This window comes from Truncatella angustata (assembly GCF_020726525.1).
Source record: "Truncatella angustata strain MPI-SDFR-AT-0073 chromosome Unknown BKA67scaffold_4, whole genome shotgun sequence".
Lineage (NCBI taxonomy): Eukaryota > Fungi > Ascomycota > Sordariomycetes > Amphisphaeriales > Sporocadaceae > Truncatella > Truncatella angustata.
This window is the reverse complement of record NW_025763384.1, coordinates 211,663-239,213: the sequence shown is the minus strand read 5'-3', so window position 1 is coordinate 239,213 and position 27,551 is coordinate 211,663. Positions and strand designations below refer to the sequence as shown.

At 50.9% G+C, this 27,551-nt stretch overlaps 8 protein-coding genes across 8 annotated transcripts; 2 read left to right on the top strand and 6 right to left on the bottom strand.

The window, feature by feature from the left end:
* Positions 1-661: 661 nt before the first annotated feature.
* On the bottom strand, positions 662-6,189 carry BKA67DRAFT_563093 (ankyrin repeat-containing domain protein). Its single transcript, XM_046102644.1, has 2 exons — positions 1,767-6,189; positions 662-1,586 (listed from the first exon to the last, which is right to left on the bottom strand). The coding sequence occupies exons 1-2, from the start codon at positions 6,096-6,098 to the stop codon at positions 825-827; spliced, it is 5,094 nt and encodes a 1,697-aa protein (XP_045958040.1). The 5' UTR covers positions 6,099-6,189; the 3' UTR covers positions 662-824.
* A 61-nt stretch (positions 6,190-6,250) lies between these two features.
* BKA67DRAFT_260300 (uncharacterized protein) lies at positions 6,251-7,490 on the bottom strand. The gene is made up of 5 exons (XM_046095810.1): positions 7,212-7,490; positions 6,903-7,143; positions 6,787-6,843; positions 6,671-6,733; positions 6,251-6,605 (listed from the first exon to the last, which is right to left on the bottom strand). Exons 1-5 carry the CDS (start codon positions 7,292-7,294, stop codon positions 6,342-6,344), a joined length of 708 nt encoding a protein of 235 aa, XP_045958039.1. The 5' UTR covers positions 7,295-7,490; the 3' UTR covers positions 6,251-6,341.
* Positions 7,491-7,631: 141 nt separating this feature from the next.
* BKA67DRAFT_260287 (uncharacterized protein) lies at positions 7,632-11,378 on the bottom strand. The gene is made up of 6 exons (XM_046095809.1): positions 10,077-11,378; positions 9,532-10,005; positions 9,441-9,470; positions 9,190-9,383; positions 8,760-9,114; positions 7,632-8,694 (listed from the first exon to the last, which is right to left on the bottom strand). The coding sequence occupies exons 1-6, from the start codon at positions 11,289-11,291 to the stop codon at positions 8,038-8,040; spliced, it is 2,925 nt and encodes a 974-aa protein (XP_045958038.1). The 5' UTR covers positions 11,292-11,378; the 3' UTR covers positions 7,632-8,037.
* A 489-nt stretch (positions 11,379-11,867) lies between these two features.
* Positions 11,868-12,791, top strand: BKA67DRAFT_658109 (uncharacterized protein; the record flags this gene model as incomplete). The annotated part of the gene is made up of 1 exon (XM_046107225.1): positions 11,868-12,791. One exon carries the CDS (start codon positions 11,868-11,870, stop codon positions 12,789-12,791), a length of 924 nt encoding a protein of 307 aa, XP_045958037.1.
* Positions 12,792-13,789: 998 nt separating this feature from the next.
* On the bottom strand, positions 13,790-14,962 carry BKA67DRAFT_518237 (mitogen activated protein kinase; the record flags this gene model as incomplete). The annotated part of the gene is made up of 3 exons (XM_046097990.1): positions 13,790-14,166; positions 14,223-14,800; positions 14,850-14,962. 3 exons carry the CDS (start codon positions 14,960-14,962, stop codon positions 13,790-13,792), a joined length of 1,068 nt encoding a protein of 355 aa, XP_045958036.1.
* A 3,492-nt stretch (positions 14,963-18,454) lies between these two features.
* BKA67DRAFT_516672 (COPII component protein) lies at positions 18,455-21,383 on the bottom strand (the record flags this gene model as incomplete). The annotated part of the gene is made up of 2 exons (XM_046097837.1): positions 18,455-20,680; positions 20,742-21,383. 2 exons carry the CDS (start codon positions 21,381-21,383, stop codon positions 18,455-18,457), a joined length of 2,868 nt encoding a protein of 955 aa, XP_045958035.1.
* Positions 21,384-22,560: 1,177 nt separating this feature from the next.
* BKA67DRAFT_259983 (uncharacterized protein) lies at positions 22,561-23,244 on the top strand. Its single transcript, XM_046095808.1, has 2 exons — positions 22,561-22,707; positions 22,865-23,244. The coding sequence occupies exons 1-2, from the start codon at positions 22,664-22,666 to the stop codon at positions 23,127-23,129; spliced, it is 309 nt and encodes a 102-aa protein (XP_045958034.1). The 5' UTR covers positions 22,561-22,663; the 3' UTR covers positions 23,130-23,244.
* Positions 23,245-24,028: 784 nt separating this feature from the next.
* BKA67DRAFT_516869 (uncharacterized protein) lies at positions 24,029-26,025 on the bottom strand (the record flags this gene model as incomplete). Its single annotated transcript, XM_046097854.1, has 4 exons — positions 24,029-24,325; positions 24,376-25,143; positions 25,191-25,910; positions 25,966-26,025. 4 exons carry the CDS (start codon positions 26,023-26,025, stop codon positions 24,029-24,031), a joined length of 1,845 nt encoding a protein of 614 aa, XP_045958033.1.
* Between the last annotated feature and the right edge of the window lie 1,526 nt (positions 26,026-27,551).

Here is a 27,551-nt window from a genome sequence, read left to right as displayed (position 1 = left end):
TGCCTTCGTGATTTCACTGCAATTTTAACCTTCACGAAGGCTACATGTGTACAAACTAGTAGTGCTACCTCATCACCAAAATTCCGAGCGTGTCGGGCAGAAGTCCCGCGAGGATTTCAAGGGTCAATCTAAAGTCAAGACAAGATCGACAACCGCACGGGATACTGAAGTATACCTATGGCGTCGTGGGGTTATGTGATAGCTTTGGTTAGTTGTTATTGCAGTATAATCATATACTTTCTACAAGGGTGCGTTCACTCCAAGTCGTTTACGAGAACGAGGTCCGTCGGTTTTTCTCGAAAAGTCCATAGAAGACACACAGCTCCATACATATACTAAATGGTGGCCACTATCGACGCGTCCACATCTTCAATGGCTTGGACGTTGCAGTTGTGGACATCAAAAATAATACTTTTGAGGTAGCTGTAGCCGCATGATAGTTATTTACAAAGCCTATCCATTTTTATCGTGGCCAAAACGATGGGAAATGACCGCATTGTTTACTCGATTTGCATCTCTAAGGGACCAAATGCAGAAGACGAAGGTGTGATGCCATTACAAAATCGTGGAGGTGGGAAGATGTCCTGTCATGTAGGTCGTCCTGAAACTGGTCTGCGAAGATGGTGAGAGTAGTCAGCACTCTGCATAAACGGTCCCCGAGTGTGAGTTGAAAATCTTCTGCTACCTCATGAAGGCCATTATATTATGTCACCCTAGTCATCACGCAGGAATATCCGCATTTTCCCACTTACTCCCTGATTCCATGACCCCTGAACACATAAATATTTTCACATTATTTGATTTAGGAAACCCTGAACCCCATTTCAGTCATCGTCGCTGCCTAACTCTCGGTTCGGTATCAAATATCCATCTCCTCTGTAAAGCCTTCGCTCCGTCCTACTGCGGTCGTATTCCCTCCTAGGGAGCAGTAAACTCCTACTGGATTCTTCTTGGCTGTATCGTTCGTCTAGTCGTTGTATCCTTATCGTCCCCCCAGCCATTGACGCATCTCGTTCTAGCCTCGCCCTAACTCCGTCTCGATCATTGTCCGAGTCCCGTCGCCTCTGAATCGCCACTTCCCTTAGTATGTCCATCTCTCTCGACGTCATGTGCTCTAAAACTCGGGCTTCCGTTGCCCTATCCATCTCCACCCTGCGTATTGCTTCTCTCGCCTCGTTCTCCGGTCTCGTTATTGACCTCAAGTTCATCATTTCCCTTTCTCTCTCCAGCATCTCAATCTCTCTCCTGATAGAGCCCTCACGATCTGTGACTCCGGGACTTGCGCTAAGCAGACGGACTCTCTCTCGCCGTGATCGTGATGTGTTTGCTCTATGTGCATGTCTATCTCTTTCTATTAACAGCGGGCTCGCACGGTGTCTGGTAACGGTCTGATCAGTCGATCTGCGTTTCTCGTCATGACTCCACACTGGTGCATGGTTCTGAAAATCAGGACCTTCAGTTGGCCCCGATCCCATGGGCCGGAACCCGTGGCTAGGCTGGTGCGTCTTGTCCGAGCTCCAGCGGCACTTGAAACAGAGATCGAAGTCAGGATGCGTGTTGCACTTGAAGCGGATGCCGTAGAGAGGCTAGTACGTAGTGTTAGTTTCATTATTATTGGGAATCAAAATAGTGCACATCTGGCTTTTCGTGTTGAAAGTGATACAACGAAAAGGGGGGGTGGGGGGTTGCGGGGACATTGCTGGGAGACTTTCTCTTGGAGTCCGAGGACGAGAGAAACTGGCAACGTAGGAGTTGTAGAGACTTACCCTGTAGAGACAGTCATCGCATACGACACCTTCATGGACTTCACCATGGGCGATAAGTCCGGTGCGCCGTGACTCTGATGCGGGAGTTGCGACAGTCTGCCCAGGTGATGCGTCAAGCTGAGTATCCAAGGCTGTCTCCATGATCTTTTTCAGGTCTTCTTGGTCGTGAAATACGGCAATATCGTACGGCGTCCATCCACGGTTGCATTTGGCATAAATTTGATCTCGGTTGTTTCGCGAGAGCAGCAGCAGTTGCACGACCTCCCTCCCTGCTCCTTTACAGGCCCAATGAAGCGGTGTCCAGCCGTCACCATCGCTCACGTTCACACTGTTCTCAGATCCCGGTCTGAGAAAGTCTGCAAATACCTCCTTAAAATCATTAAAAGGCATGGACCGCACCGCGTGGTGCATGGCTGTACGTCCTTGACTGTCGCGCTCGCCGATGTTGGCGCCGTATTTGCGAAATGCCTTGATCATTCCGGCGCTTGGTGCTTTCGCGGCATGGTGGATAGGTGCAAGGCCTTCGGCGTCTTTTATGTCAAGCTGATTATTGTCCTTGAGCAAAGGTATGATGCTGTCAATCTTTGTCGCAGACGTAATGCTTGCCACAATGTGCAAGACGGTGATCTTGCCTGGGCCGCTCTCGAACATGTTCGCTCCTGACTGGAGCAGGATAGGTATATGCCTTGGCGCACGAGTCGCTGCGGCCATAAGGGCTGTCTGATGACGATTATTCATGGTGTCCGGGTTAGCAGTGTGATTAAGAAGAGTTTCGACAAATTTGTCGCTGGCAGAAGACATCATGGCCACCGTAAGTGCCGTGTCGCCGTCTTCATCTCTGATATTTGGGTTCGCGCCCCAGCTCAACAGGGATGTCGCTGTCAAAAACCATCTGTTCAAAATGGAGCGCTGCAGAGGCGTCATCTTCCTACCGTTGGTCACGTTGACATCTGCACCGGCAACGAGGAGCCGCTCGACTACTGCCGTGTGCCCTCGCCTTGCTGCCTCATGCAGTGGTCTATTGCCTTGGGAGTCCGCTGCGTTGACCTCTGCCTTTCTCTTAAGAAGCAAACGGACCACATCCTTGGAACCGTTGTAGCAGGCGCTATGCAGAGCAGAGTAGCCTCCTTGATCAGTCGTGTTAGGATCTGCACCATAGTCGAGGAGATAACGGATTATTTTGCTTGATCCGTTCAATGCAGCTATGTGAAGCGGTGTCCGGGCAGCCATTGTGGCTGCGTTTGCGTTACAGCCGTTTTGCAGCAAGAGAAATGCAACATTCACGTTCCCAGCCTGCGCAGCGTGCGAAAGAGCTGTCCATCCATCCTTATCGGCCCAGTCTAACACGGCTCCATTGGATATTAAGCACTCTACCACTTCTTTAGAGTCTTGCGCAGAAGCAACACCATAATGTATTGGGGCCATGCCGGCATCATCACAAGCATTGATATCAGCGCCACTCTCAAGGAGTGCTTGTACGATATCAAGTTTTCCGTTCATGGCTGCTATATGTAGTGGGGTTCGGCCTTTGGGACTTCGGGGGTCAACATCAAGAATAGTCTTCATTTCCCGCCGCGGTATCGTCGTAGCAGTGATGCTGCGCTCATTCCCGCCTAGAACAGGGGTTTGGGACTCGATTGATGGTTTATTGCCAAGTATTAACTCCACAATACCCTGTTTGTTGGCGAAAGCTGCGAGATGCAGCGGAGTATGTCCTGACACGGATACCATGTTGATGTTGTCATGGTATAGCTCGCCGAATAGCTCCATAGTGGCAGCGCTGCCATGGTATGCAGCAAAGTGTACTGCAGTCCACCCCAGGTGTGCAGGCTCGTCCATTATATCGAGATCAAATTCGTAATCAACTTTCTTATCGAGGTCTACTCCAGCTGCTATGAGCTGCCTAGTGATGTCCGCGAAATTCCTTATCGCTGCATCGGTCAGTGGGGTTCCAGTGCGACCCTCGCCTCCTCCAACATCTGCACCCCTTGCGATGAGCTTTTTGGTAGCGTCCAGATTTCCGTGGACTACAGCTTGTTTCAAGGCACTGGCCGAGTAGTCATTGCCGAAAGTGATGACGGCACCCCTGCTGAACAGCTCCGATATTACCTCTACATGGTTCTTGCTCAATGCCAGAAATAGGGCAGTTCTCCCGTTCGAATCCGGAGAGTCAATAGGCATGCCTTTGTCTAGCAGTATTCTGATGACCTCCAGGTGGCCACCGGTTGCTGCTTCGTGGAGAGGCGAAGAGACAGTTTTGCTGTACTCGGGTATTTGTCTCGGCAAATTAATGATCTTTTTGACTAGAGTGACATCTCCAGATCTAGCGGCCAGATGTAGTGCCGTGATGCCGTCGGCATCTGCAAGATCTCGGATGCCGCCCACTTCGAGCAGTCGGTCAGAGATGTGGCTATATCCTCGGCGGATGCTTCGGTGTAGCGGGCTTGATTTGTCGCTTGAGACGACATTTACGTCCACTTCCTGTTTGAGAAGAAAATCGACTACATCTAGATGACCTTGGTCGACTGCCTGTTCAAGTGCCAAAGGCCCTTCGGCTCCTTTGACATTTGCTCCAGCCTCCACGAGACTTTTGGCAATAGCGCGGTGTCCTATTTTGCAAGCATTGATCAAAATATATGCGGGTGCTTTGGTCTCAGGCGACAGTTGCTTCAATCTTTTGAGAAGGGCGTTGAGAATGGCCGCATCACCTCTAAGGCAAGCTAGATCCAGCTCCATTTCAACCTTTGATGCTTCGTCAATCCCTTGGACGAGGTGAACCACAATGTCCAAGTGGCAGTAACGACATGCAATCTGAAGTGTGGTTATTGAATCATTGTCAGGCTCTGGGATCATTCTTTTAACAACATCGAGAACACCAAGCTGGGCAGCAAGATGTAGGGGACATAGAATATCGTCGTCTACCGAAGAAATGCTAGAGCTGAGTGAGCCGAGCGGGCGGAGCCATGAGAAGTAACTTGGTGTTGTGAAGAGTGAATAGACAAGATCATCGATTTCGTCGTCAACTGCTGCATTCGCTGAATCGGCCTTCGCCTCCCTATAGTGCATGTGCCAGTGCTCGAGTATATATTCGAGAAACTGAAAGCTAATTTCATTCGGAATTGTTGTCTCCTTTCCACTTTTCTGCTTTAGACACAAATGGATATACTCCAAGCAGAGTCTTGTCAAGGTTTTGTAGCTCAAGCGTGTAGCCTCTGGTGTTGAATTGACCCATTCCTGAAGAACCCTGCCGGCGTAAGGATGAGAAATACGGATTTCCTCGTCCTCAACGTTGACAAGTGGCCCAAGCTGTCGCTTAAGGTCTCCCGCCATGTCCCGCGGGATCCAAAGCTCATCAATCGTTTGGATCGGTGACGGTGAAGGGGTTGACTCCTCTAAAGCAACGGCCACAGCTAATTCCAAGGGTTTGAGTGGTCGGTTGGCAAACATTATCCAAGAAACTGCGGATGCAACCCAAGGCGGGGATTCTTTCACCATCCCCAATACCGTGTCTTTCAAATTGAGTTTCAACTGGGATAAGTCCGCCTTGATGTTGCTCGGCCGCGAAAGAGACGTGATGGTACGTATTCGGTGGGCGACAAGGGTTGAATGCAAGAACCCCTCTGATCTTGTGAGGCATTCGGTGACACTATCATGGACAGCCGTAAACCTAGGACTCTCCGATATAACATCCTTGGCTAGACTTCCAATGTAGACGTTCCAGCTTTGCTTGAATTGGCTCAGAGTGTCTATGGTAAACGTGGTTACGGGATCGATCCCAGGGGTTATCAGTCCGATACCTGTCGTGCAAAGTAATTTGAATCCCTCTGGACGGGCGAATTCCAGATTAACGAGGTTTCTCAAAAGCTCTTCTGGATCATATGTGTCGCAGTCATGTACAGAGTCAACGACAAGCACGAGAGACTTGCCTTTCACCCTGCGCACAATCGACCGCAGTTGTATCCACATGTTTCCCTCTGTCCAACGCAAATCGTCTTTTTGAGGTGGCTCAGTAGTTTGGAAGAACAGATCTGGCTCGTTCGCAAGTATTTGGCATATGATATTACTTAGCATTGAGGTGACTGACCTTCGGCGATGGTCCCGGGCATCGAAAGAGAAATACGTGATGATCATATCGGACGACCTGTGCTTCCGTAGCAGGGACTTATAGACATAGTATGAGAGGGCACTTTTCCCGATTCCATGCTTTCCACATAGAATCATAGCCGAAGATTTCTGGCATTCTAGATGTGGGCGAAGCACATCCATGATCCAGTCCAAGCCATAATACTGGGGAAACCGGGTAAAGAGGCCTAGACGAGACAACTGTTCCATGTACTCACGGTAAGATGATGAAGCTGAAGCATGATACAAGATGTTAGTTCATTTCGCCGTATCTTTTTTTTTCGTTGCATTTACCTTCGACTGCTCTCCTCAAGGCGTCCACAATGTTCTGGCCTTCCCCATCGTCGGGGTGAAACCGCGCCAGATCTGCCACACTAACCGGGCGACTAATCTGTAATTCATGAGATAGGTCGAGAGTGGCACAATCAGGGTCGATGGACTAATACTGGCGAGTCAATTTAGCTTATACTCTTTGACTGGTCGATCACCTACTACTGTCATGTTCTCGCGTTCTATATCCCGCTCAAAGATGCTGACGACAGTCAACCGAAAGGCAGCTGGAATAAATTCAAAAGATGTTCTTCTCAGAAATTTCGACAAAGAGGCCGTGGGCTTCCATCTTCCTTGTGGTAAGGGTTTCCAGAATGATATAATCTCCGCTACTGCCTCAGTCCATGATTGGAGCGGAGAAGCTTGGTGAGGAACGCCGTAAAAGACCTTTAGGCCAGTCAGTTTCATAGAAACATTGCCATCACAAGGTTGGGCGGGCCTGGGACACTGACACAAGCGCACGTATCCCTCACTAAGCCAGCGTAACGACTTGTAGTCTCCGCAAGGGTAAGCGCCTGCTGGTACAATTAGCTGAGTCGCGGCAAGCAATAGATTGATCGATACGAGCCTTTTTGACTATAATTCCACCCAAGTCTTCGCACACGAAGACGAGTCGATTGGTCCCCTAGCCAGCCATCTTAGCATTCCACTCATACCAGAGCGTGTCCTATGGTCATTTCTTACATCTACAGCTCTCTCTGTTCTTGAAACGAAGTCAAGCAAATTTCTGGCCATGGAATCTAAAAGCTCTGGTGATAAGTTCTCAATGGATTTCGTGCTAAAGTCTGGCCTGAACTCGATGCAATGACACTTCGGACTTTGTGTCATGAGCAAACCACCTGAAACCCAGAACAACGGCTCAGGGACGGCCGTTGAGGCCTTCCCGGGATCATCTGTTCCGCGCAAGCCAGTTACAATGACGAATCTAAGTAGGAGTCACGTCAGCGAAGGCTCTCCGAGCATCCTAAGAAAAATTCGACTCTGATTGCTTACGTAGCGTTGTCCATGTTTGACGCCATGCCCTCGATAGTTGATGAGACATCAGAAGAAGTCAATTTAGGGCTCAGCAAACTCATCCGTGGCAGCGACTATACCTGGCGTGATGTTTTCGTCTTTGTCTCAATATCCGCGATGCCAGCGCAAGACTCAGTAATGGCGCCGGCTGGAGTGCAAGGCTCAGCTAGCAAACTGACCTGTTACAGAAATGATCGGTCCTGCAGACGGCCGGGTTCCGTGTGCTGGGGGGCGCAATAATAGGCGAGGCCACCATAGGCTGACCTGCAGATTCCTGCCACAAATCAGGACAGGACGCAAGGATGCGTCTGACAGCCTGTTATGTTGTGGTGTGTAGCAGCCTCGGCTTTTGGGGTTGATAAGCCTGATGGACACGTAACACGAATAATATCAACAATAGGTCTATCTGATGGTATTTGCGAAATGGACAAGGAATAAAGCCATGCTCTATTCCTGGTGAAGACTACCTAAATAGATATCCTAGGTGGGCCCTCAGGTGAATTCCTTTGGCATCATTAGAGTCAGAAGTACTTGCGCGGTTCTATTACATCTACAAGGACAAAAGAAGACACTCTGCACTCTTTATCTGTCATAGAGAGTGTTGAATGGCAAGAAGATGAAACCTGAATCGTTTCTTAGATGTTCTGAAATTTGCCTTCCTAGGTTTCATGGTGTATTTTGTGAATATGTGGCTATACAGTCTGACTTAAGTTGAGAACAATCAGATATTTCAGCTATGAGGAGATTACTCGTGGTGAATTACTCGCAGCATAGTCATGAATATGAGCCTCTATTCCATTCGACATTATGTACCACCTGCGTTGCCTGGCTGAGCGGTCGATTGTGGTAACCAGGGAATCTTCCCCAAGAAGACGCCCGCAACTTTGCATATGACATTCCATTCGAAATCCTTGTCGAGCTTTGCATTATCTAGGGCCGTCTCGAAGACCTTCCATACCTTGAGGTAGTGGTGGCTATCCGTCTTGTCGACCAGCTCCTCCAACATGGCCTTCATGTATTTGTGGCTGCGCACACGCTTTTTGTCATAGGATTTCTGGTACAGTACGATGCACTGGAGGATAACTGCGGCCAAGCCTGCGCACCGAGCTGTTGCTATCGATGAACCGGCCCGCGGCTCTGCGAAGCCTTGATCATCCTCATGCGCTGCCCGCTTCACGAATTCGGAACCCGGTGCTATAAAGTCGACGCACTTCTGTACCTTGGCCTCTGGAAAACCAAGCGCCGTGGCCGATCCGATTTTGAATATCTTTTCCGGTTTGATCCGCGCAGGATACGGAATCTCTCCTGTGTTGCCCTGGTCGTTCGATGCGCAAAAGAGAAGGATTTCATCATCAAGAGCCTTTTTCACGGCCGTCTCCAATAGGTCTACCTCCTCGGGAGTTTGAATTGACCAACTCATGGAAATTATGTCCACTTCATTATTGCGAGCCCAGTCTATTGCCTGCGGGCCCAGTTCAGATTTCAGTATTTGGAGGTGATTCATGTGTGACAGAGGAAGAATCGTACCTGAGCTGCAGATTTTGCCGTTATCTGTGGTTTCCCGTCGCTCCAGACCTCGTTTAACTTCGCGACGTACAGTTGAACCTTGGGGCATATCTGGCGTATCTGGTTGGCCATGAGGGTGCCGTGCCCGTACGCGCTCTGGTAGAAACCCGGCCAATGGCCCTTGTTATCATAAAAGGTCTCGCCAAGAGCAACATTTCTACCTATGTCGTCTCTGTCGATGTCTAGGCCGTCGTCAATGATGGCAACCTTGATCGCATATTCATCCGTCCACACGTTCCCTTTAATACCTAGCCAATTGTTGGTCCACTTCTTCAGAATTTGAGAGAAGTTTTCCATGCATTTGAGCCATTTCTCTCTGTGGGACAAATGGTGTTAGTGGTGAGAGAGTGTATGAGTTGTGCTGAAGGTTTTGGGATGGGGGTTGACTTGCTTGCGCCCTTTTTCTTCTCTCTCCGTTTCCGAGAGTTTCTTGGCCATATATGTTTGCGTGAAAACAGGCTGAATGTCAATATGTGGTGGCTTTCGATAAGGTATTTCATCAGCCCAGCATTTGACCCAGGACATTTCCAAGTTGCTCTTGAATTTTGATATAGTGTTGTCCGTTCTGTCGTGGGACTCAATAGACTGCAGATCGTCAACAACAAATTCTCGTTAACGTTAGTATTGTCGGCACTGTCGCACCTCTGGCATCATGATCCGTATTTTTCGTAACTAAAGACGGTCAGCAAGCCTTCAGTTCTATTGCCAAGATCATAGAGTCTCCCCGGCATACCTCTTTGAGTAGAACAAGCCCATCTGACGCGGCCCAGCTCTTAAGGATAGCCCTGTTACCACTCCAGTATAGGGACAAGTCACGAACATTTCGGGCCGCTGCCAGAATAGTGTCGCTACACATATCCAATTTCATCCAATCCCACTCCTCGATATCAAAGCTTGCAACGGCTCGTTCGATTGCCTCGTCGCTGTGGACATTGTTGGGGTCGTCTTCGACAACGATCTTGAGAATCCTCTTGACCTTCATCGTCGTCCTTAACCATTCGAAGATGTAGACGTAATCTTTGCGACTGTGCGATTCCCACCAGGACTCCGCCTCTAGCCTCTCCATCCTCACGTTCACTACCCGCACATTTGGTACGCCCACGTACTGCAGGTATGGTTCAAATCTCATGACTGCTGACTTGGCTATATAGTTCAGAAGTTCTTGCGACACTTCTGTCCGCGGGTTAAGGTCGAAATGAATCTGGCCCTGGTACGAAGTTAGCAAAAAGAATATGGAGCGTTCCGGAGCGAGTCCTCTTGCTCCTCAAGACAACGTACAAGCGATAGAGGTAAGAGATCTGTAATTGTTGTGCGATCACGACCATAGTGGCGCATACAGCTGAGTCTCAAAAGCTCCTCTATCCTTCTTCCGTCCTCTGCATTGCCTCTTATCTTGGTGCGTGATCTGAGTTGTTCTTTTCTTAGTCTTCCTGGCGGTTCAAGGGCACAGTTCTCTTCCCGTTCCCTTGTGTCCATAAAGTACCGGTATGGGGACAGATTCTCCTTCAACTCTGCTACAGAATCCCGATCCCCACGGCCGTTGTTGCTTTGTGCATATTTTTTGTTTGTGCCTGCAATGCTTACTTGTTGGTTCTGGAAATAGGGGCCGGACTTTAGCGTAAGCGCTTTGGGGTATAGATCAATGAGCTTCTCGACAAGTTCCACCTGATCTTGATAGCATCTTGAAAAGTCCACTGCCAGATGAAGGGGTGTGAGGCCGTCTTGACCGAAATGGCTCAGAATCTTGTCCACAGCGCCGCCGTGTTCGATCTTGGCAAGAAGATAATGCGCATAATCGTTCTTCTTCTTTTTGATCGCCTTATGCAGACATGTGTCCCGGTTTATCTTGACGAGTTTGGACCAAGCAACCCTGGGAGATATTTCATGCTCGCCCTCATTTATTCCCACTTTGCCGGAATCAGCTGCAGCTACATCATGTGTAATCGTAGTTCCGTTCTGGTCCCCATTCGGATATCTATTTTCTGCTCTCTCCATTCCATGCTCACACATCGCTTGAATAATCTCAAGACAATCATCTCCTGAAACTGCCTCATCGAGCGGGCTGTTATCATCTTTCAACCCATCGAGCAGCAGGTCAGGGAAGCGCTTCAGGAGAAGCCCGATGAAATTGACGAATCTGCTCACTATAGCCTTCTCGGGTTTTAATCGTATAAAATTTTGGATGAAATGATGGAGAATATTATGAGATTTAGATGTAGCGTAAAATGCGAGCTTGGGGTCAAAACTGCGGTCATTGGAGAAAGTATATGATTTTTCGTTGTTAGTCAGGTCAGAAAAGAACGACAGAATGAATCTCTCGTCGTTGACCAAGTCATTTAGGACACACTCGAACAAATCCTGGATCTTGCTATCAGGTGGGTAGTCATCAGCATCATCATCGTCATCATCGTCATGGATTTCGTTGCCGTTTCCGCCGTGTGTATCTTTTCCTTTTGAAAGTTGGTCTATCTGAGCATCCATTGAGCTCGCCATTTCCAAAATGCTCAAGGTCGTATTATGAGGCAGAGCGAATGGTGCAGCGAATGGTGCAGCGAATGGTACAACGAATGGCGCTTTGAGGTTATCTGAATGAACGGTGACAAAAAAAGACAAGCGGAGGTTAAAGAAACGAGATGATGCTGGTAAATCTGCGACAAAGAGGAGCGCATCAAGGAGGCGGTTGCAATGGGGGCCAATACAGCCTCTTCATCCTCCAGCTCCCGATCATCTCTCTCGTGGCCCCCGAATTGACAGGGGTTGGGTGTCGGTGACCCAGCCAGAAGGCTTGCAAGCCTCGGTCAGTCTTACCTCCCACACGCAGCCTTCCCCATCGAGTCGACAAGACAGTGTGCATTAACATGCATGGATTTCTGCAGAAGATGGTGTACCACACCCAGCATTATGTGTGGCGCCATGCTTGGTATCGTCCTGCATTTCAGCCGACAGGCATGTTTCCTATCTGCCAAATCCGCTCTCGTCACATTGCTACTGTATCCTCGCGAGGCTGCTTCTCATCGGGGCCTTAGGAGCTGATCACGCCGAACACACGCATTGCGGGCGACATCAATCATGTCTTCCAAGGCGGCTCCCGACAGCTTCGTGTTCGACCTCGACGGTGACGGCCAGGGCGGCTTCTACCGCGTGCGCATGGCCAACAAGCCGGGGGAGATCAACCGGCCGGTGATGATCAACCGCGGGGACAAGTTCCAAGTCCTGGCCGACCTTCTCGACGTGGCGCATGGGACTGCGAGCGAAGGAGGCGAAAGCGCGACTCTCGTCGTCGCCAGCTTCTACTTTCTTCCCTCGCACGAGCGGCGCTTCAAGCGCGCCCAGATTACCTGGACTTTTACGAGCGACGATCCGGCGGTGGACGTGGAAGTGACGAAGATCGCACCCATGGGGACCTGGTCGCTCACCCCAACCAAGCGAACAGACGAGAGGAGCGTGACGGGGAAGGGCGAAGTGGGTGCCTCGGCCGGCCCTGCCACGGCGGGCGGCGGCGGCGAGTATTCGATGAAGCAGACGCAGGACCGCGACTTCCATACCGAGGTCACAGGAGCTAAGCGGGTGAACGAACGTGAAACAGGTGGCCACGACACGGCGCGGTGGGATCTCGAAGAGAATCCGGCCCAAAGCACCGGTATCGCCCGCATGCTCCAAGTTGGCCTGCTGCTGAAACGGACTGTGCTTCCCGGGATGACCCCGAAGCCTGGACCACCACCTACGTTCAGAGGCACCTTGGAGGTCGTCGCCGAGAAGGACTGGTGGTCACAGCGTGCGTCTGAGGTGAAACGTGTGTGGAAGAAAACAGACAAGGAAGACGCAATCGTCTTCCGGCCAGGAGTTGATCGCACGAGCGGCCTTTTCGACATCCAACAGAATAATCTCGACAGCCTCCATCTGCAGGATAAAGTCATGTTTATGAGTCTCCACGAAAGCTACGAGGAAGTACAGAAGGAGAGAAAGGCGAGAACTTGTCTGAAAGATGAGTAGTAAGGCAACCAACGCTGCCGCGGGCGGCCACGATCTAGGTTGGAATGATTGGTAACAAATGTTATAGAAAACTTTTGCTCTATACTTTAACTCGTGAACACTGCTACATTACATGCTGTAACTGGCCCGTGGGCTCTCGCTACAATCACATCAGCCTCGTGACTCTCAACTGTGTTGTCGCACTCTAGGCTATCGTTTGCAGTCTGCCTTGGTTTGCAAGCTTTCAAGCCCCCGGAAGTTTGTATGATTCGCGCGGGACTGTGGTCATATAAACCGGGCGAACCATGTATAGTAGTAAGTCCCTTTCATTGCAATGGCAGCCCATACCTAGGTAGTCATGAAAGCTGGGTGACGTATCATGACATTCATAATGCCGCCTGGAGTCATGCGCAGTAGCTAGGAACGTCACCAAGGATGCTTGGTGCCGAAAGCCACAATCATTTCACTATGAGGCCTTCACTTTTTTTCTTATTTTCGTTAAGATGCAAATCACATCGTCATTCATGTAAGCTTACTCTAGAGAAGAGACATCCCATCCATTTCCTCGTGGATATTCGTGTAAAAAAACACCTAGACATTTGCGAGGAAAAAAGGAGACAAGAAGATATCCATCCTTCATCTGTCCATCCAACCCTCTCCAAAGAGCCATGGGTATTGTTGTCCAAAGATTCCTCGACTTCACTCTTCCTTTATGCCCCTCGGCAATAGGCATGCCCCAAGCCTACTTCATTTTTTTGTCCGTTATTCTTCTAGGCCAGGTGCTAGTAACTTAACCTTGACCTTGACCTTGATTAGTTATTCATCTTGTTACAATGCTTTGCAACAGGATTTTTGCATGCTCGCATGTCTGTCTTCGCTATGCCAAACCCAAAATCATCAATGTGGCTTGCGACTCCTAGTTGTACCACTCTCCGAGCCATGATCCATATCATGGCCCAATTGCGAGCGGCTCTATTGATACCGTTGCCAATGTGAACCTCTCAGAGGCCGTCGGCATTTTATCGCATGATCTCCTGGTAGATGAGCTGCTTCAGTTGCTCCTTGCTCAGGTTGTCCTTGTGCTTGTCAAAGTCGAAGAATTCTTCAGGGATCGGGGGAGCGGTGGGCTCGTCCTCAGGGTCATGGTAGGGCTCGAGGTAAGGGTGCTTCAGCGCCTCCTCCACAGTGATTCGCTTGACAGGGTTGAATGCCAACAGCTTCTCCAGCAGATCCAAGGCCAGATCAGAGGTCTTAGGGAACAAGGTTCGAAGAGGCACCTTCTTCTTGAAGGGCAGAGAGCGGATATACTCGCGAGCACGGCGCGACTTGATGCCGTAGTAGTCCTCCATAGTCGGCGTACCAAGAACGTCCAGGATGAGCGTAAGCTGGTGGTGGTCTATGTAGTGTGTCAGCAGGTATTCCCACAGGCAGAAACAAAAGCAAATTACGTACAGTCCTTTCCGGGGAACAAAGGCTTCCCACTAAGCATCTCGGCCAGAATGCATCCAACACTCCAGACATCGATAGCCTTTGTATACTCCTTGAAGGTCAACATGATCTCGGGGGCACGGTACCAACGGGTGGCAACATATTCGGTCATGAAGCCCGAGTTGTCCTCCTGAGAAGCAGCAGATCGTGCCAAGCCGAAATCACAAACCTTGAGGTCACAGTTAGCGTTCAAGAGGAGATTGCTGGGCTTCAAGTCTCTGTGCAGCACGTTTGCCGAGTGCATAGCCTTGAGGGCGCGCAGTGTCTGGTAGATGAAGTATTGGCAGTGATCATCCGAGAGATCTTGCGTGCGAATGACTCTGTGCATATCCGTCTCCATGAGTTCTTGAATCAGGTAGACCTCCTGGAAGGTCTCGTAGTTGCGGGGCTTTTGGATGTCGAGAATGGAGATGATGTTCTCGTGGTTGAAGTATCGGAGAAGCTTCATCTCGCGCAGTGTTCTCAGACAGAACATGGAGTGGTCGAAGGGCGTGATCTTCTTGATGGCCACCTTTTGGCCAGAGGGCTTGTGGATTGCCGAACTTGACGCAGGTCAGTATACAGGTTTTTGAGGCGGGTTATTTTGCTTACCAGACAACACCGTAGGCACCCTCACCAACGACATCTTGAATGTCGTACTGCTCACTGACGTTAAAGGAGATCTTACGAGACCCCGCAGGGTTAGGGGCCTGGGCTCGCGACATGATGACCTATGCGTAATAAAGTGGGAAACGGTCCGTAAAACAGAGCTCTGTAACCGGACGCAATAGGTGAGTCCGGATGAAGATGGAGACAAATCTTTCCGGATTTGTCAGGAACTGAATGTCCAAGGTCGAGACTGTGGCCGAGTATATGAGGGTTCACCTGGTGCCTATACGAATGTCGTCTTGGTGCCGAAGCTTAGTTGCCAAGTCCCACAACAGCTCCTGCTCAGGTCTGTATTGTCGTGGACGAACGGTGAAACTCGGACAATAGAGATACTCTAAACACTCCGCTCGGGCCTGCCCAAAAATGCCAGAGGTTTTGCAGTATCAGCGCTGTGGTTTTGTTGTCGGTCGGTCGGCGTCCAAGAGCACGATATCGACAAAGCTGCTGACAATAATCAAGCGATGCGTCGTCCTTTGTTTGAGAGAATCGTCCAGCTGAGCTAGGTACTCAGTTATTATGGGTAGTCTGGACTTGAGAAAGGGCAATGATTAGTCGGGATGTGTCGACAAAAAGAAAATAGGGAGGAACAAAGAAACCCGAGGCAGGACGAGAGCAGTGAACGTGACAGATGGATAGGCGGGGTGCTGCAAAACCGGACAGGCGATCAGTTGGCAGCCGGCGCTTGCGTCAGATGTCTAACAGCCAACTAGGCGGCTTCTGCGAACTCTAGATACCCGAGGCGCGTCTGTGCAACTGGCTATACGGGCGAGCGTTGCAGACCCGAGCCCGCTTTGATGGGGCAGAGCCGTGTAAGACCTGAGGCTTCCTTGTCTGAGAGCGTGCCAGGATTCTCCACAGGAAATGACAGTGGCAACTTCCAGAATCTCTATAGAAGATCCAAGCTGGCTGCTCCGTCGGCCGTCAGAGGGCCATTGGTCGCGCTGCTCGTCCCAGAGCTCGACCAAGCTGCATCCGGGGTTGAGCTGTGGACGGGACTCGCAGACGTCCTCGTCCGGTCTTGGTCCCTGGCTCCGAGCGTAGGGAGAGGCGCCGAGTATCTGTTACGACACGGATACTTGGATGAGGAGGGACATCTCGTCTGAATTGTCAAGGCCATGTGCTTGTGCTTGTGCTTGTGCTGGGTTTCTGTATGATCTTCGTGAGGGGTAATGGGAAATACTAGGTGCTCACCTTGATTTGTGACCGGCTCGATGAGTGATTGCCCCGCAGAAGGTAGCAGCGTTGCAGGAGGGAAGAGATGAGATGGGTATGGGACGAGATGGGATGTTCGTCCGGATGCGAAGATCTAGTATTGCAGTCGCGTAAACCAGAACAATCAGGACAAATCGGATCAGACAATGGTACCGCAAGACAACAATGAAGAATGGTAAGTGTGCAGTTCTGGTTCAATTGTCGTGTAAATGGGGTTCAAATGGGAAATGCGGGACGGGGAACGGACTTGGGCTGAAGGGGGGGTGTGTGTGTGCGTGGTGTGTGCGTGAGCAGAGCAACGCGCAGTTGCAGTGTGTGCAGCTCCAACATGTCCGGATTACAAGCAAGCACACACAGCACACAAGCAACACAAGCTTGCGCAGGTCAACCTGGACGAGAACGTGGACGGCGACAGCGACAGGGTGCGATTGTGGATATTGAGGGGCACCAGCTCTCAGGAGTGTCGCAGTAGAAAAATGCTAGGTCGAGAACCGAGCAACAGTTCCAAAGGGTAGGCCAATCGCAGATGCAGTCGGCTTCCCTCAAGCGAACAAATAAATTGGATACTCCAGTGCCCAGTCGACCAGTCTGACGAGCTATCACCAAAACGATCTGTGCCACTGGATAAGTAATAATGCATCTCGTTCTTAAATATATACATGGCCGTCCCGACGTCTAGGTTGGAATACATATAATCACCAAAGGTATGCGCAGTCTTCCCCCCCCCTCTGACGAATATATTACAACTGTCCCTATCGATTATGTTCCCCGTCAACAAGTCCACCTCGACCTGCCGTATGCAAGTACTAGTATACAAATATATCATTGGACCGCAGATAGACACGCCCGCGCTTCCCAGTCACAAGAAACACGGCCAGGACGATGGCAACCATCACGACTTGAGACAGGCACTAGATGCTGGAGTTCGCTTCAGACCTGGCCTCAATTCATGGGGTCAAGACGGTAGCAGCGGCAGCGGAGACACCCGCGAGCGGACGGAAGTCTAAAATCCCAGCGTGTGACCCTAAACCTGAACCTGAACCTGAACCTGAACCTGAGAAGCTCGAAGCTGAGGATAAAGATGAGACAAGGGTTTGTTCGAGTCTCAAGATTAAGGCTATTCGAGTGGACCTGGGAGAGCCTCCCCTCTTCCAGCCAGCAGTCCCGTCCAGGTCGCCAGCCGTCATTTGGAATTATGCTGTCTCTGTCCCACGTGGTATGTTTAATCTTGGAAACGTATTTTTACCAACAAGGCCCAAGTGAAGCGCCAACTGTATTCCGACTCGCGATGGCGACATGATAGGTAACCGATTCATGTGAAGTCGACCTTTGGCGGGGTACATGCATGTGGTAAGGGTCACCTATCGACGACGCCACCATTCGATTAACGCTTGTGCTAGCCGCTAGCAGGGATTTGCTCCCAGTGTCTATTCAAGGCCTCCAAGGCTACTAATCAACTGGGTTACTGTAAGTATGTGGAAAAGAATCCCCAAAATCACGACGACTACGTGAGAGGACCTGGGTTGAGGACAGCTTCGTCCGTTCTAAATGTGGAAGTTCATGGTTCTTCGTCATCTGCATTGACAGGCATGATATGCAAAAGAGTCGTGCCCCCGAGGCTTCTGCTTCATCAACCGCCTTCACACCACCTCTAGGGGCCACAAAGATCCGAGCAACGCTTCCAATCTCCAATTAGCGCCGCCCGTAGGCGCCCAATGCTCAATGCTCCAAGTGGGCGCGTGTGTTTCACACTTCTTGTTTCATTACTGGTCAGCATCCTGGCCATGGTGAAATGCGCTAATATGGAGCCTTTGCAACAACCAACTTGCGCTACTGTATGTATGAGTTTGTGACCGATGTCTTCATTGTATCCGGCTCGTCGAGACGTTCTGCCAGCTGCATGTCGTAATATATATGTTTCTCTCATCCTTGATGTGAGAATTCGTAAAACCCCGGCGTTTATCGCTCTGCATACACAGTATGCCTACGATCCAATATGTAACTTAGTCCAGCATGATATAATCCCCGTTCGGACCTGTAGTCAATCCATGCTTCTTGATCCCCCGACCATGTTCTAAGACTTCAACACACTGATATGGATGTTCTCCAGTCAAGCTCATAGCTTTTTGTTCACATGTGGCCGATTGTAGCTCTTGTCTAGGGTAATGCTGTTTGATTTCATTTCGTTTCACATTTGTTAGTCCGGCTTAGAACTACGCCACCGTCTACACCCCCAGAGCCCCTCATAGCCAGGTCCTGTAGATATCATTACTGCACCACCTGTTTTCACAACTATCAGAATCATCTTGTCATAACATGTCTCCTCTGGGACCTCATCAACTGCTCACCTTTTCTCTCAAGCTGCCCATCCATTGGCCGAAGCTCATGCCTTGATCCGCCCGATCCTCTACCAGCAGTGTCTGAGCCCAGAGCTTCAGGCTTGGCTCTCCATCTTCCCGTACGATATATAGATGCGGCACGATGATACTACCCACGCCAAGAGACAGATGATCTCTACTCTTCTGAATGACAGCCCGAACCCGTTCGTTGAAATCGTTGTCCAGCTCGGCGATGGATCCCTTGCCTACTCTCAGCTGTGTCCTGTCTGCAATACCAAAGACATCTTGAAGTAGTTGAGGAACAGCGTCTCTTCCGATCCAAATGAACTGTGTCTGTCCGTCGTCGATCAGGTACAAACCATAACTGACAAATCGTTCTGACGAGAGGTTCAACGGGGGTGGGAGCACGATCTGACTAGTCTCGGGATCCGGCACCCCTGCGTTGTCCGGCATATCGTGTAAAGAATAGAGCCTAGGGTAGATGTACCGCATGAGGAGCGGGAGGGGAAGCGTAGATAGCTGGGCGAGGGCAGCGGAACGGAGATCCGACGGGATCTGTGCTGACTTCCTCAGACCGACGTTCTTGATCAGGCCGAGGAAGAGTACAGGAAGACCACGTAGGTTGGCAGGGAATTGTAAACCGCCACCCATGCTTCCACCGCCGAGCTCCTTCTTGAAGGTTTGCAGGAGCTCAATGAGTTTGCTTTGCAAGGCATCCCGAGCAGCATCCAGTCCAGAGCTAAGCGCGCGTTCGACCGCCTTGTGACTGAAATAAGTCGTTATGGCGCATTGGTCGGCGGAGGCGTAGATGTCCGCGAGGTTGGTAGTTGTTGGGATGGCCAGTGTCATGACACGAATGCGCCTCTCGCCGTTGCAAGTAGTGTACAACACACCAGCTTGCAGACACACGTAGTTCTTTTGAAGGGTCTCATCGATGGCCACCTCCACAACGTAGCACTGGTCACGAGGGAAAGCCGGGAAAGCACAGAGATCTGAGCTTCGGTTGAAGAAATTGCCGTAGAACGTGCTCATGCGCAGACCAGTGGTTGCGCGCACCCTGAGAACGGCCTCCAGACCGATCTCAGACGATAGGAAGTCGCTGAACTCACGAGCAAACTTTATCGCGTCCTCTGGGCGCCCTGCATTCCAGCCCGGGTAGAACCATGTCTGACCACCAGTGTAACGGGGCAGGTTGCTGAGTGACGCCACGTCTTGGTATTGGCTAGAGAAGAGGAACATATCGATAGAAACTTGGTTCTTGGAACATTCGACAGCGAATGACTTGTAAAAACTATTGCCGGTTTGGAGCAGGGCGTTCTCCTTCGAGGTGCCGAGCAGCTTCTTGTCTTCTCTCATTTCCAACTTGCCATCGCCCATATTCGGCAAGGAGGCGCTGAGAACCACAATCTTACCACCCAGGGGGGAGATGAGTTTATGTCCAGCCCTCAACGCGGACCCCATGCACGATCCGTTGTTCTGGTTGTTCTGGAACATTTCGGGGAGCTTGTTAAGGAAGTTCTCGATGCTGACCCTGCTCTCAGTGAGAGGGACCAGAAGATCCTGAGGAACCGGCAAGAATGGCTCCTCCAAGTCGCTGACGACTAACATGCTAGTTTCGATATTCTCATCGCTATCCTTGGGAACGGAGAAGTAATGCAGACTGGAGTCGACTGCAATAAATCCCAGGCGAGTTCGGCGGTCGGCATTGGGTATTCTGTTTAGGCTGTCAAGGATGGTACGTGCGCTAGTAGCAAGCAGACCGGTCGAAACAGCAGCATAGCTGACGTCGAAGAGGAATAGGTAGACCAAAGGCTGAGGTGGGCGGACCATGTACTCCTGGGGTGCGACAAACTCAACAACAGCATGGTTCAGCTCGGGGCGATCCCAGCGGTTGACACTCTTCTGCGCGGCGGCATCCCAGTCGAAGGCTTGCGGTACATCGTTCGTGAGATTACACATGTTGCAGCGCCATCTGTGGCCCTGGTCTAAGAAGATAACATAGGGGTTGATGTACGTCCTGCATCTCCGGCAACGGGCAATGACCTGGTCCTGAACAACGGGGACGGCATCGTCGATATCGTGGAGGGCAGCGTAGGGTTGGATGACGAGAGCGAAGGGAAGCTTCGACTTCTTCAGAAGGGAGTTCTGGGTGGGAATTGCGTTGAGTGTGGACCGCATGTATCTCGGCGGGCAGTTGGCATCCGGCGACTGAGTAACGCTAGACTATATTGGAAAACAGGTCAGTTGGACACTCTGAGACCTGTTCCGAGGTCGAAGAACTTACGTTGGGTGGGAGAATGCAGGGAGGTGGTGGCAGGTCCAACTCGGATACGTTGAAAGGCTGGTTGAGTAGGTCGGTAGGGTATAGCTGGTTCAGCGCAACACGGGCTTGCTGGCCGGACTGCTGCTGCTGCTGCTGCTGCTGTCCCGGCTGAGCTCCCATATTCATGCCTGCCATACCTGCAGTGATTCCAGACACGCCCTGAGGAGCTCCAGGGGCTCCGGCGCCTTGATAATAAGCATCGGGGGCCTGGTAGCCTCCTATTCCGGGTGCGGCAGGACTGGCTCCTGGAGCGCCATAGGCTGCGGGGGCGGGGGCGCCGCCATATGCTGGAGCCGTAGATGCTGGGTATCCTGCTTGAAAGTCTTGTTGGCCTGGGTAACCCGCAGCTGCGGGCACACCTGCACCTGGCGGGGGAGGGATGCCGCCGGGAGCCTGACCTCCTGCGGCGGCGTTACCACCGGCGCCGAATTCGAAGGCCTGTGTCGCATAGCCTCGCTTCTTCTTCTTTCCTGCTGCTCCCTCGAGGGGTTGTTGTGCGGCCTGTGGGGGAGGAGTGCCAGCAGAGGCGGCATCAGGATCAGGATACGGGGGTTGTTGGCCGTACTGCTGCTGGGGGAATTGGCCGTAGCCTTGGTCAGCCATTTTGGCGCAATTAAACTGTGACCAGCGTCGCCCGATGCAATCAAGGGAGATGTCGTATGGTCAGGAAGTAGGTTGTGGTTCCGAGGAAGCTGCAAGAGCACGGGAAAGGAGAGGTTTATGTGGGAGATGCGGCGTCCTGGATGTCGTCGGTGAGGAGCTAACGTTAGAAGGTGGAAGTGGGATGCTAGCTCTATTGGGAGTTGGAAGTGTGGCCTCTACTGTATCTGTATGTGTATCTGTAGCTGGTGTGCTGCTCAAAGTCGAGGCCAGAATTGAATTCCAGACACTGGACAAACTTAATTTGCTGCCTGTCTCGTTTGGAGGAGGCAGTCGCAGTCAGTCGGTTTTATTTTTATCTTATGGCGAGGTACGTCTACGAAACGGGAAAGGAATACGCCCAACCTTTAAATTGAACGTGTCTTCCCTAGGTACTCCTTGAGCCTTAATAACTACTGTATGGGGTTTATCGTCAAGGCGAGTTGTCCACAATTCAACGAATAGTGTGGCTGTTCTGGCTTTCAGCTTGGCACTCAGTGCTACCAGGCGAGTCTTACGTCAAAAAAATCGACACTTGTCAGATGGCAGCTGGTGCCATCTGCTCCAGGTGCGCGAGAGGCTGAAGCTGTTTTCTTATCTTATCAGACTACTTCCTCGGCAGCGCGATCAGCGACCAGCGACCGGTGACCAGTCCCGACCCCGCCCCTCCTCTCTTCCTGCAATGTTGCTAGTTATCCTAGGACGTTGTACAAGCTCAAGCCAAGCTCGAGCCAAGCTCACCTGGTCAAGTATTCCACAGTACAGTGCAGTATCTACATGTAGTAATGAAGCGGCAACACGGCACATACAGAGGCAGCCCGTCTCGCAATCTTTGGTGCTGCACTCCAAGCCCTCAGCACATGCTAACGTGAGCCATCTCCATAAGAACAGCGCTAATAGTGGCCATCTAGCGCTGGGACGGTCCGCCTCAGTCCCCCTAAAACTTGCAGTCATGTAATCCGTACCCCTGAACAAGTGAAAGTCATTTGTCGCAGTTTGTGGTGCTGTACCGAGTACGACTTGTGTTAAGAATCGCATTGTCTCACGAGGTGTTTGGGTTTGTCTCAATCCTGACCCAACCGCAAGTGCTACCTCTTCTCGTATTCTCGGGCTTCTGTTTCCAACTTTTGAGGGCTCGTATCATAAGGTCTTCGCATCCCAAGATCTTGTATCCCCAAGGCTTTGTATAGTCCTCAACACCACCATTCATAGCCGCCCGCCAAAGCTTTTCACTTGTCGCAACCATGGCTTGGGGAAGAAAAGAGGCGCCGAAGCCTTCGACCTTGAGGTAAGCGATCGTCGTGATCCCCAAGTTGCTCGTCTTTTTGCCATGTCTCTTTTTGCTCCAGAGGCTTGTAAGCGCCGATCGCCACCATGAGCCACCACCAGACGCTCTCGTGCTTCCCAAGCTCCATATGTCGCTGACCCGAACCCCACGTATACAGCCAGGTCATCCCGCTCGTGGTTCTTCTCCTCTTCCTCGGCGGTGCCGCCTTCGTCGGATACCACATCTGGGTCGCCGTGAACAAAGTCGAAAAAACCTACAGCGACAAGATGGCCAAGAAGAACGTAGTTTTCACCAAGGACGGCATGCGCGTCGGCGTTAAGCACGTCGAGCAGGAGCGCTACGTGGACGCTACACAGAGCTGGGTCGTCAAGGCGTGGAATCTAAGGAAGGACATACCCGCCGCCATAACGAAGAGGAAATAGGGGCGCATAACCGAGGGGGGGTGAGAAAGGGCTGGATGGATGGATGAGCAAACGGAACAATAACTCTTGGAGATTGCGATGCCTTTGAAGGCATAAATGCACAGGTTGCAGCCCACAGGGGTCTACATCATTGCGACGAACAGGATAGGTACGAGGACTGGTAATGTTGTTATGCTTGCGTTACCTCGGATAAGATGCACTGCATGGAGGCACAACTCAGATAATGAATCTACAGCCTTGGTTGTTGGGAGAGGAGCTCAACGTCATGAGTATCTAGTGAAGTACCATTGGCACGTGGACGTCTCTCGAAAGAACACGGTTTGGTGCATAATCGTTTGTCGTGGCTCTCGACTGAGATATAGATAACATTCAGGATATCCCCAGCCGGGATACCCTCGAGAACCGACAAAAAGAACCCAACCAGAAAGTCGAACGGTGCACTCCGGCGCCCATCTACTGACAAGAAATCAAAAATATACACCAAACTGACTATCCACCCAAAGATTTGAAAACGTCCCTTCCGTATATATATCGGTATCTCAAACACCATAATACGCCCCCCACACCGGCTTCACGCATGCACATAGAAGTACTACCATGGTCTGTACGCCTCCCCCGTCCCATGTAGAGCCTTTTGTCTTCGAAAATCGGAACAAACACGCCATTGTGTAAAGCATAACTCATGCCCCAAATCGTCTTCGAAACGAGCTAGAACGTTTATATATGTTGGTGGTGGTATCAACGCGAACGTCATTTGCTGGAAGTAAATCATGAAAATGGTCAACAAAATCAACGAGTACCTAGCATTTTTCAGCCGGCCTAGCCAGTAATTGGCTTTGTGTTGGTTTGTATTGTTGCATGCTGGGATACTGGTTCTGTTCGGGCAGCTGGAGACGATGTTAGCCTGTGGGGTTCACACACCACTCAATGAATTTACGTACTGTCAACCAGTTCTTGGCGACCCATTGTGTTGATGGGCCAGAATTTCCAGATGCTTTAGACAAAAGCTCTGAGCGCCGCTGTTCGAAGGCCATTTTCTGCATGGCCTCTCGCTGTTGGAGAGGGTTCATAGAGTAGCCAGCTGAGGGAGGAGCGTTTCTAGCATTGAGGATCTTCTCAAAGTTCTGTGCTGAGCCGTAAGGAGATGCCATTAGACCGTCTCGGTGGATCATCATGGATGGAATGCGAATTTGCATCTAAGGCTCATTAGTATGAAGAGAGACGGTGTACAGACAGCTGTTATTACCTTGCTGAGGATATGAGCATATTTGACGCCCAGTTCGTCGCCAATATATCTCAGTCGCCCATGTACCCACGTCCGTTGAGTATCAGTCGTATAGTCTTGGCCATGCACGCATGCCAAAGGCCAGGTCAAGAAGTAGCCAGCTAATCCCTTCAGCACATCTTCCTCTCCGCAAGCAAATTGTCCCAGGTTCTTTCTCTCCAGGGATTCCTTCCTCTTCAGGTGCCATCCAAGGTGGTAGGGAACCGAGGCAATGATGTCGTTGATCGTCTCAACGCAGGTCCTGGCCGCGGTGGCGTATTCTGGTGTTGTACGATAATCGACTGGCGAGCACACCCATGCAGTGCATCGAACAATGAGTGAGGCGTTGATCAGACGTGATGTTCTGCACAAATTCCAGACACTGGCGATCCAAAAATCGGTATACAGATCAACCCGGCCAGGGTACACCTCTGCGTTTGCATAGTCTCCATTCGGCACGCTTGTTTCCCAGTGTACGGTTTTGAACTGCCAAAAGTCTGGCACGTTGTTCATCCATTGAACGGCCTCTTGGTCCATCATCTGTGCCCTTCTGATCATGTTCAACATAATCTCAATGTTCTCCGGTGTGCGTGCCATGCAATTCATCAGGCGAGTTACTTCTGCACGGAGCTCTCCTGTCTTGATCATAATCTTCTGACACTTGCCCGCCGTTTCGTCCTTTACGGCATCGTTCATCCACCACTCAACACCCATGATTGGAGCTTTGCCTGAAGTCAGAGTGTGGATAATCTGAAGGAATTAGTCGTCGCCCAGTCTTTCAGATTGATTTAGCCTACCATTTGTGTCCGGACAGCGATGAACAGCAGGAGTCCGGTCCGCGTTCTGAGCTGTTTTCTGCCTCTCTGCTTCACAAGTTGTATTGCACCCTCGATGTGAGAGCCCCATGCTGACATGCCCAACTGCTTCGCCGTCAAGTTCTCAAAAAGTCCCAGCAAGAGAACCGCCGCCAGCGTTGAGTCCGTTTTCTGGGCCTCGGGATCCCTCAGTGCCATGTTTGTGCCGTTAAGAGCGTGAGTGTACTCGTTGAGGGCCTTGTCTGCATACTTGTTTCTAGCCCCTGCGCAGTTGTTAAGCAATGCCATCGAGCATGCGTTGAAGGCACGCTGTAGGTGACTTTGCGGACCTTCCGCCTTGAGCATTGGCAGAAGGAAGTCTAGGAATCCGCGGGTACTTCCTGTTTGCGGCATCAAAATGAAATTCGCGACAAAATGGCAGTCAGCACGAGTCTCGGCTGGTATCGCTATCGCCGGGATCATTGCCTGCTCTAAAGGGGACTTGATCGCATCGCTAAAGGCATCTGTGGGCGAGATTGGGCCATTGGATTCTTCTCCGCTGTCCTTGCCCATCTTCTGCAGGGCTTTCTTGTTCGCCTTTCGTGCTCTTCTTTCGGTAGCTTGAGTTTCATTCCGGAATACCAGGTCAAACTCGTCCTTATACCCAGGACATTGTCTCCGTGATTTCGCACATTGGTTACAAGTAGGCTTGGTTTCGTCACACTGCAAGACAACAGTCAGTTACGACGTCAACAGGCCTCATACAAGCGATCCCTACCTTGATCCGCCTGGTGCGGCACATCTGGCAGCCCCTCGAGGGCTTTCCACAGTACACCATATTGCCGAAGATTGGTATTGTATACGCAATGTCTCGCCTGCAAGTCAAGACTGTTGGTCAAGTCTGAGTGCCCTCTCAGCGGCACACTGACAATAACTCCTATCAAAACGATAAACTGCCGTTGTGGTGGAAATTCTCCAGAAAAGTTTCAATCCAGCGTAGATCCAGAAAACGTTCAAGCTTAGTACAAATACACGTTCCAACTGATTATATGAAACAATGACAGTTGATAGAGTAGAAGTAGATCTCGAATTGGACTTCGAGAAGACAAGCAATGCTATTCGATTGATGTTACACGGCTTCCGAGGTACTTTGTTTTGCCAAGAACTCTAGCATAACATAGTCCTACTACCGGCAACTCCAGACGACCCGAAGGTTTCGTGGTTTTAATTTGTGACAGGCCTGTTCGAGACAGCAGTACCTACAATACTACCCAACCACTGAGCATCTGCCGAGTTACCGCCTCAAGAGCAGGGTGGTGCCTTGACAAATGCGGCGAGGTACTGTAGTCCGAGGCTTGGTGATCGTGGAGGCCTAGACGTGGCAAGAGATCCAATTGGTCGTGGAACGTATGGGCAGGTGCATAGAGAGAATGGATGACTGCCGACAGAAACCGTGTTTTAGATGTGTTTTCTCTGGCTGGGAAACGGCAAATCTGCGATTTCAGAGGACTGTCAGGGATCTCTCAATCTAGGATGGACCTAGTCAATCTTCGGAAGCTGAGGCAGGAGGAGGGGAGAACAGACGACTTGTTTTGAGCCGAGGAACTAGACATACATGACGTTTACACGGCATGAAGTTGTGACACTCTACGCCTATGTATGTGATCTGATGGACTGACACGTACTTAATCAATGTGGGAACTCTCCTGACAGTGTTGATAGATGATGCTACCTGCATTGGGTCCTTGATCGTTGGTGCAGGAGTCGGTCGTCAAAAGAACCTAATGGCAAGCTCCGTTGAATCTCCACATCGTTTGTCGTGCCTTTGACTTCAGGAGGCATGGTGGAGAATAACCCACAGCGCTATGACTATGGCCTGCAGGGTGTCTTGCTAGTGTCACAAGGGCTGATCACCAGAACCCCCCTCCTTCGCCAGGCGAGCCAGGGTATCGCACCGGGGAATGGGCTGACATTGCTAGGATGATCTGCAAGATATCGAATTGCCTCGCTGTCTGCTCGAATTCGGATCCAAGATCTCCATCCCTGAGTTTCCTCCCTCGCAATCGCAGACATCGGTCGACATTGGACAAACGGATCGATAGGTCATCACACCAAGAGACCAGGGCCTCACCACCACCACCATGTAACGGTATCAGACCGGGAGACCTGGCGGGTCTGGACTCTGAGCATACAAGGAAGACGAAGGTCCCGGGGTCCTTCAGATCACTGCGGAGGAGAACCTTTCTTCTTCCAAGGCACGTTTTCCAATTGGTTCACTTGGTCTGCTAGCCCCAGCGACTGGGGGATTGACGGCTCGACAGGTCGGCGATCACTTTTGGGTATCGCCAGGGAAAATCTACGGAT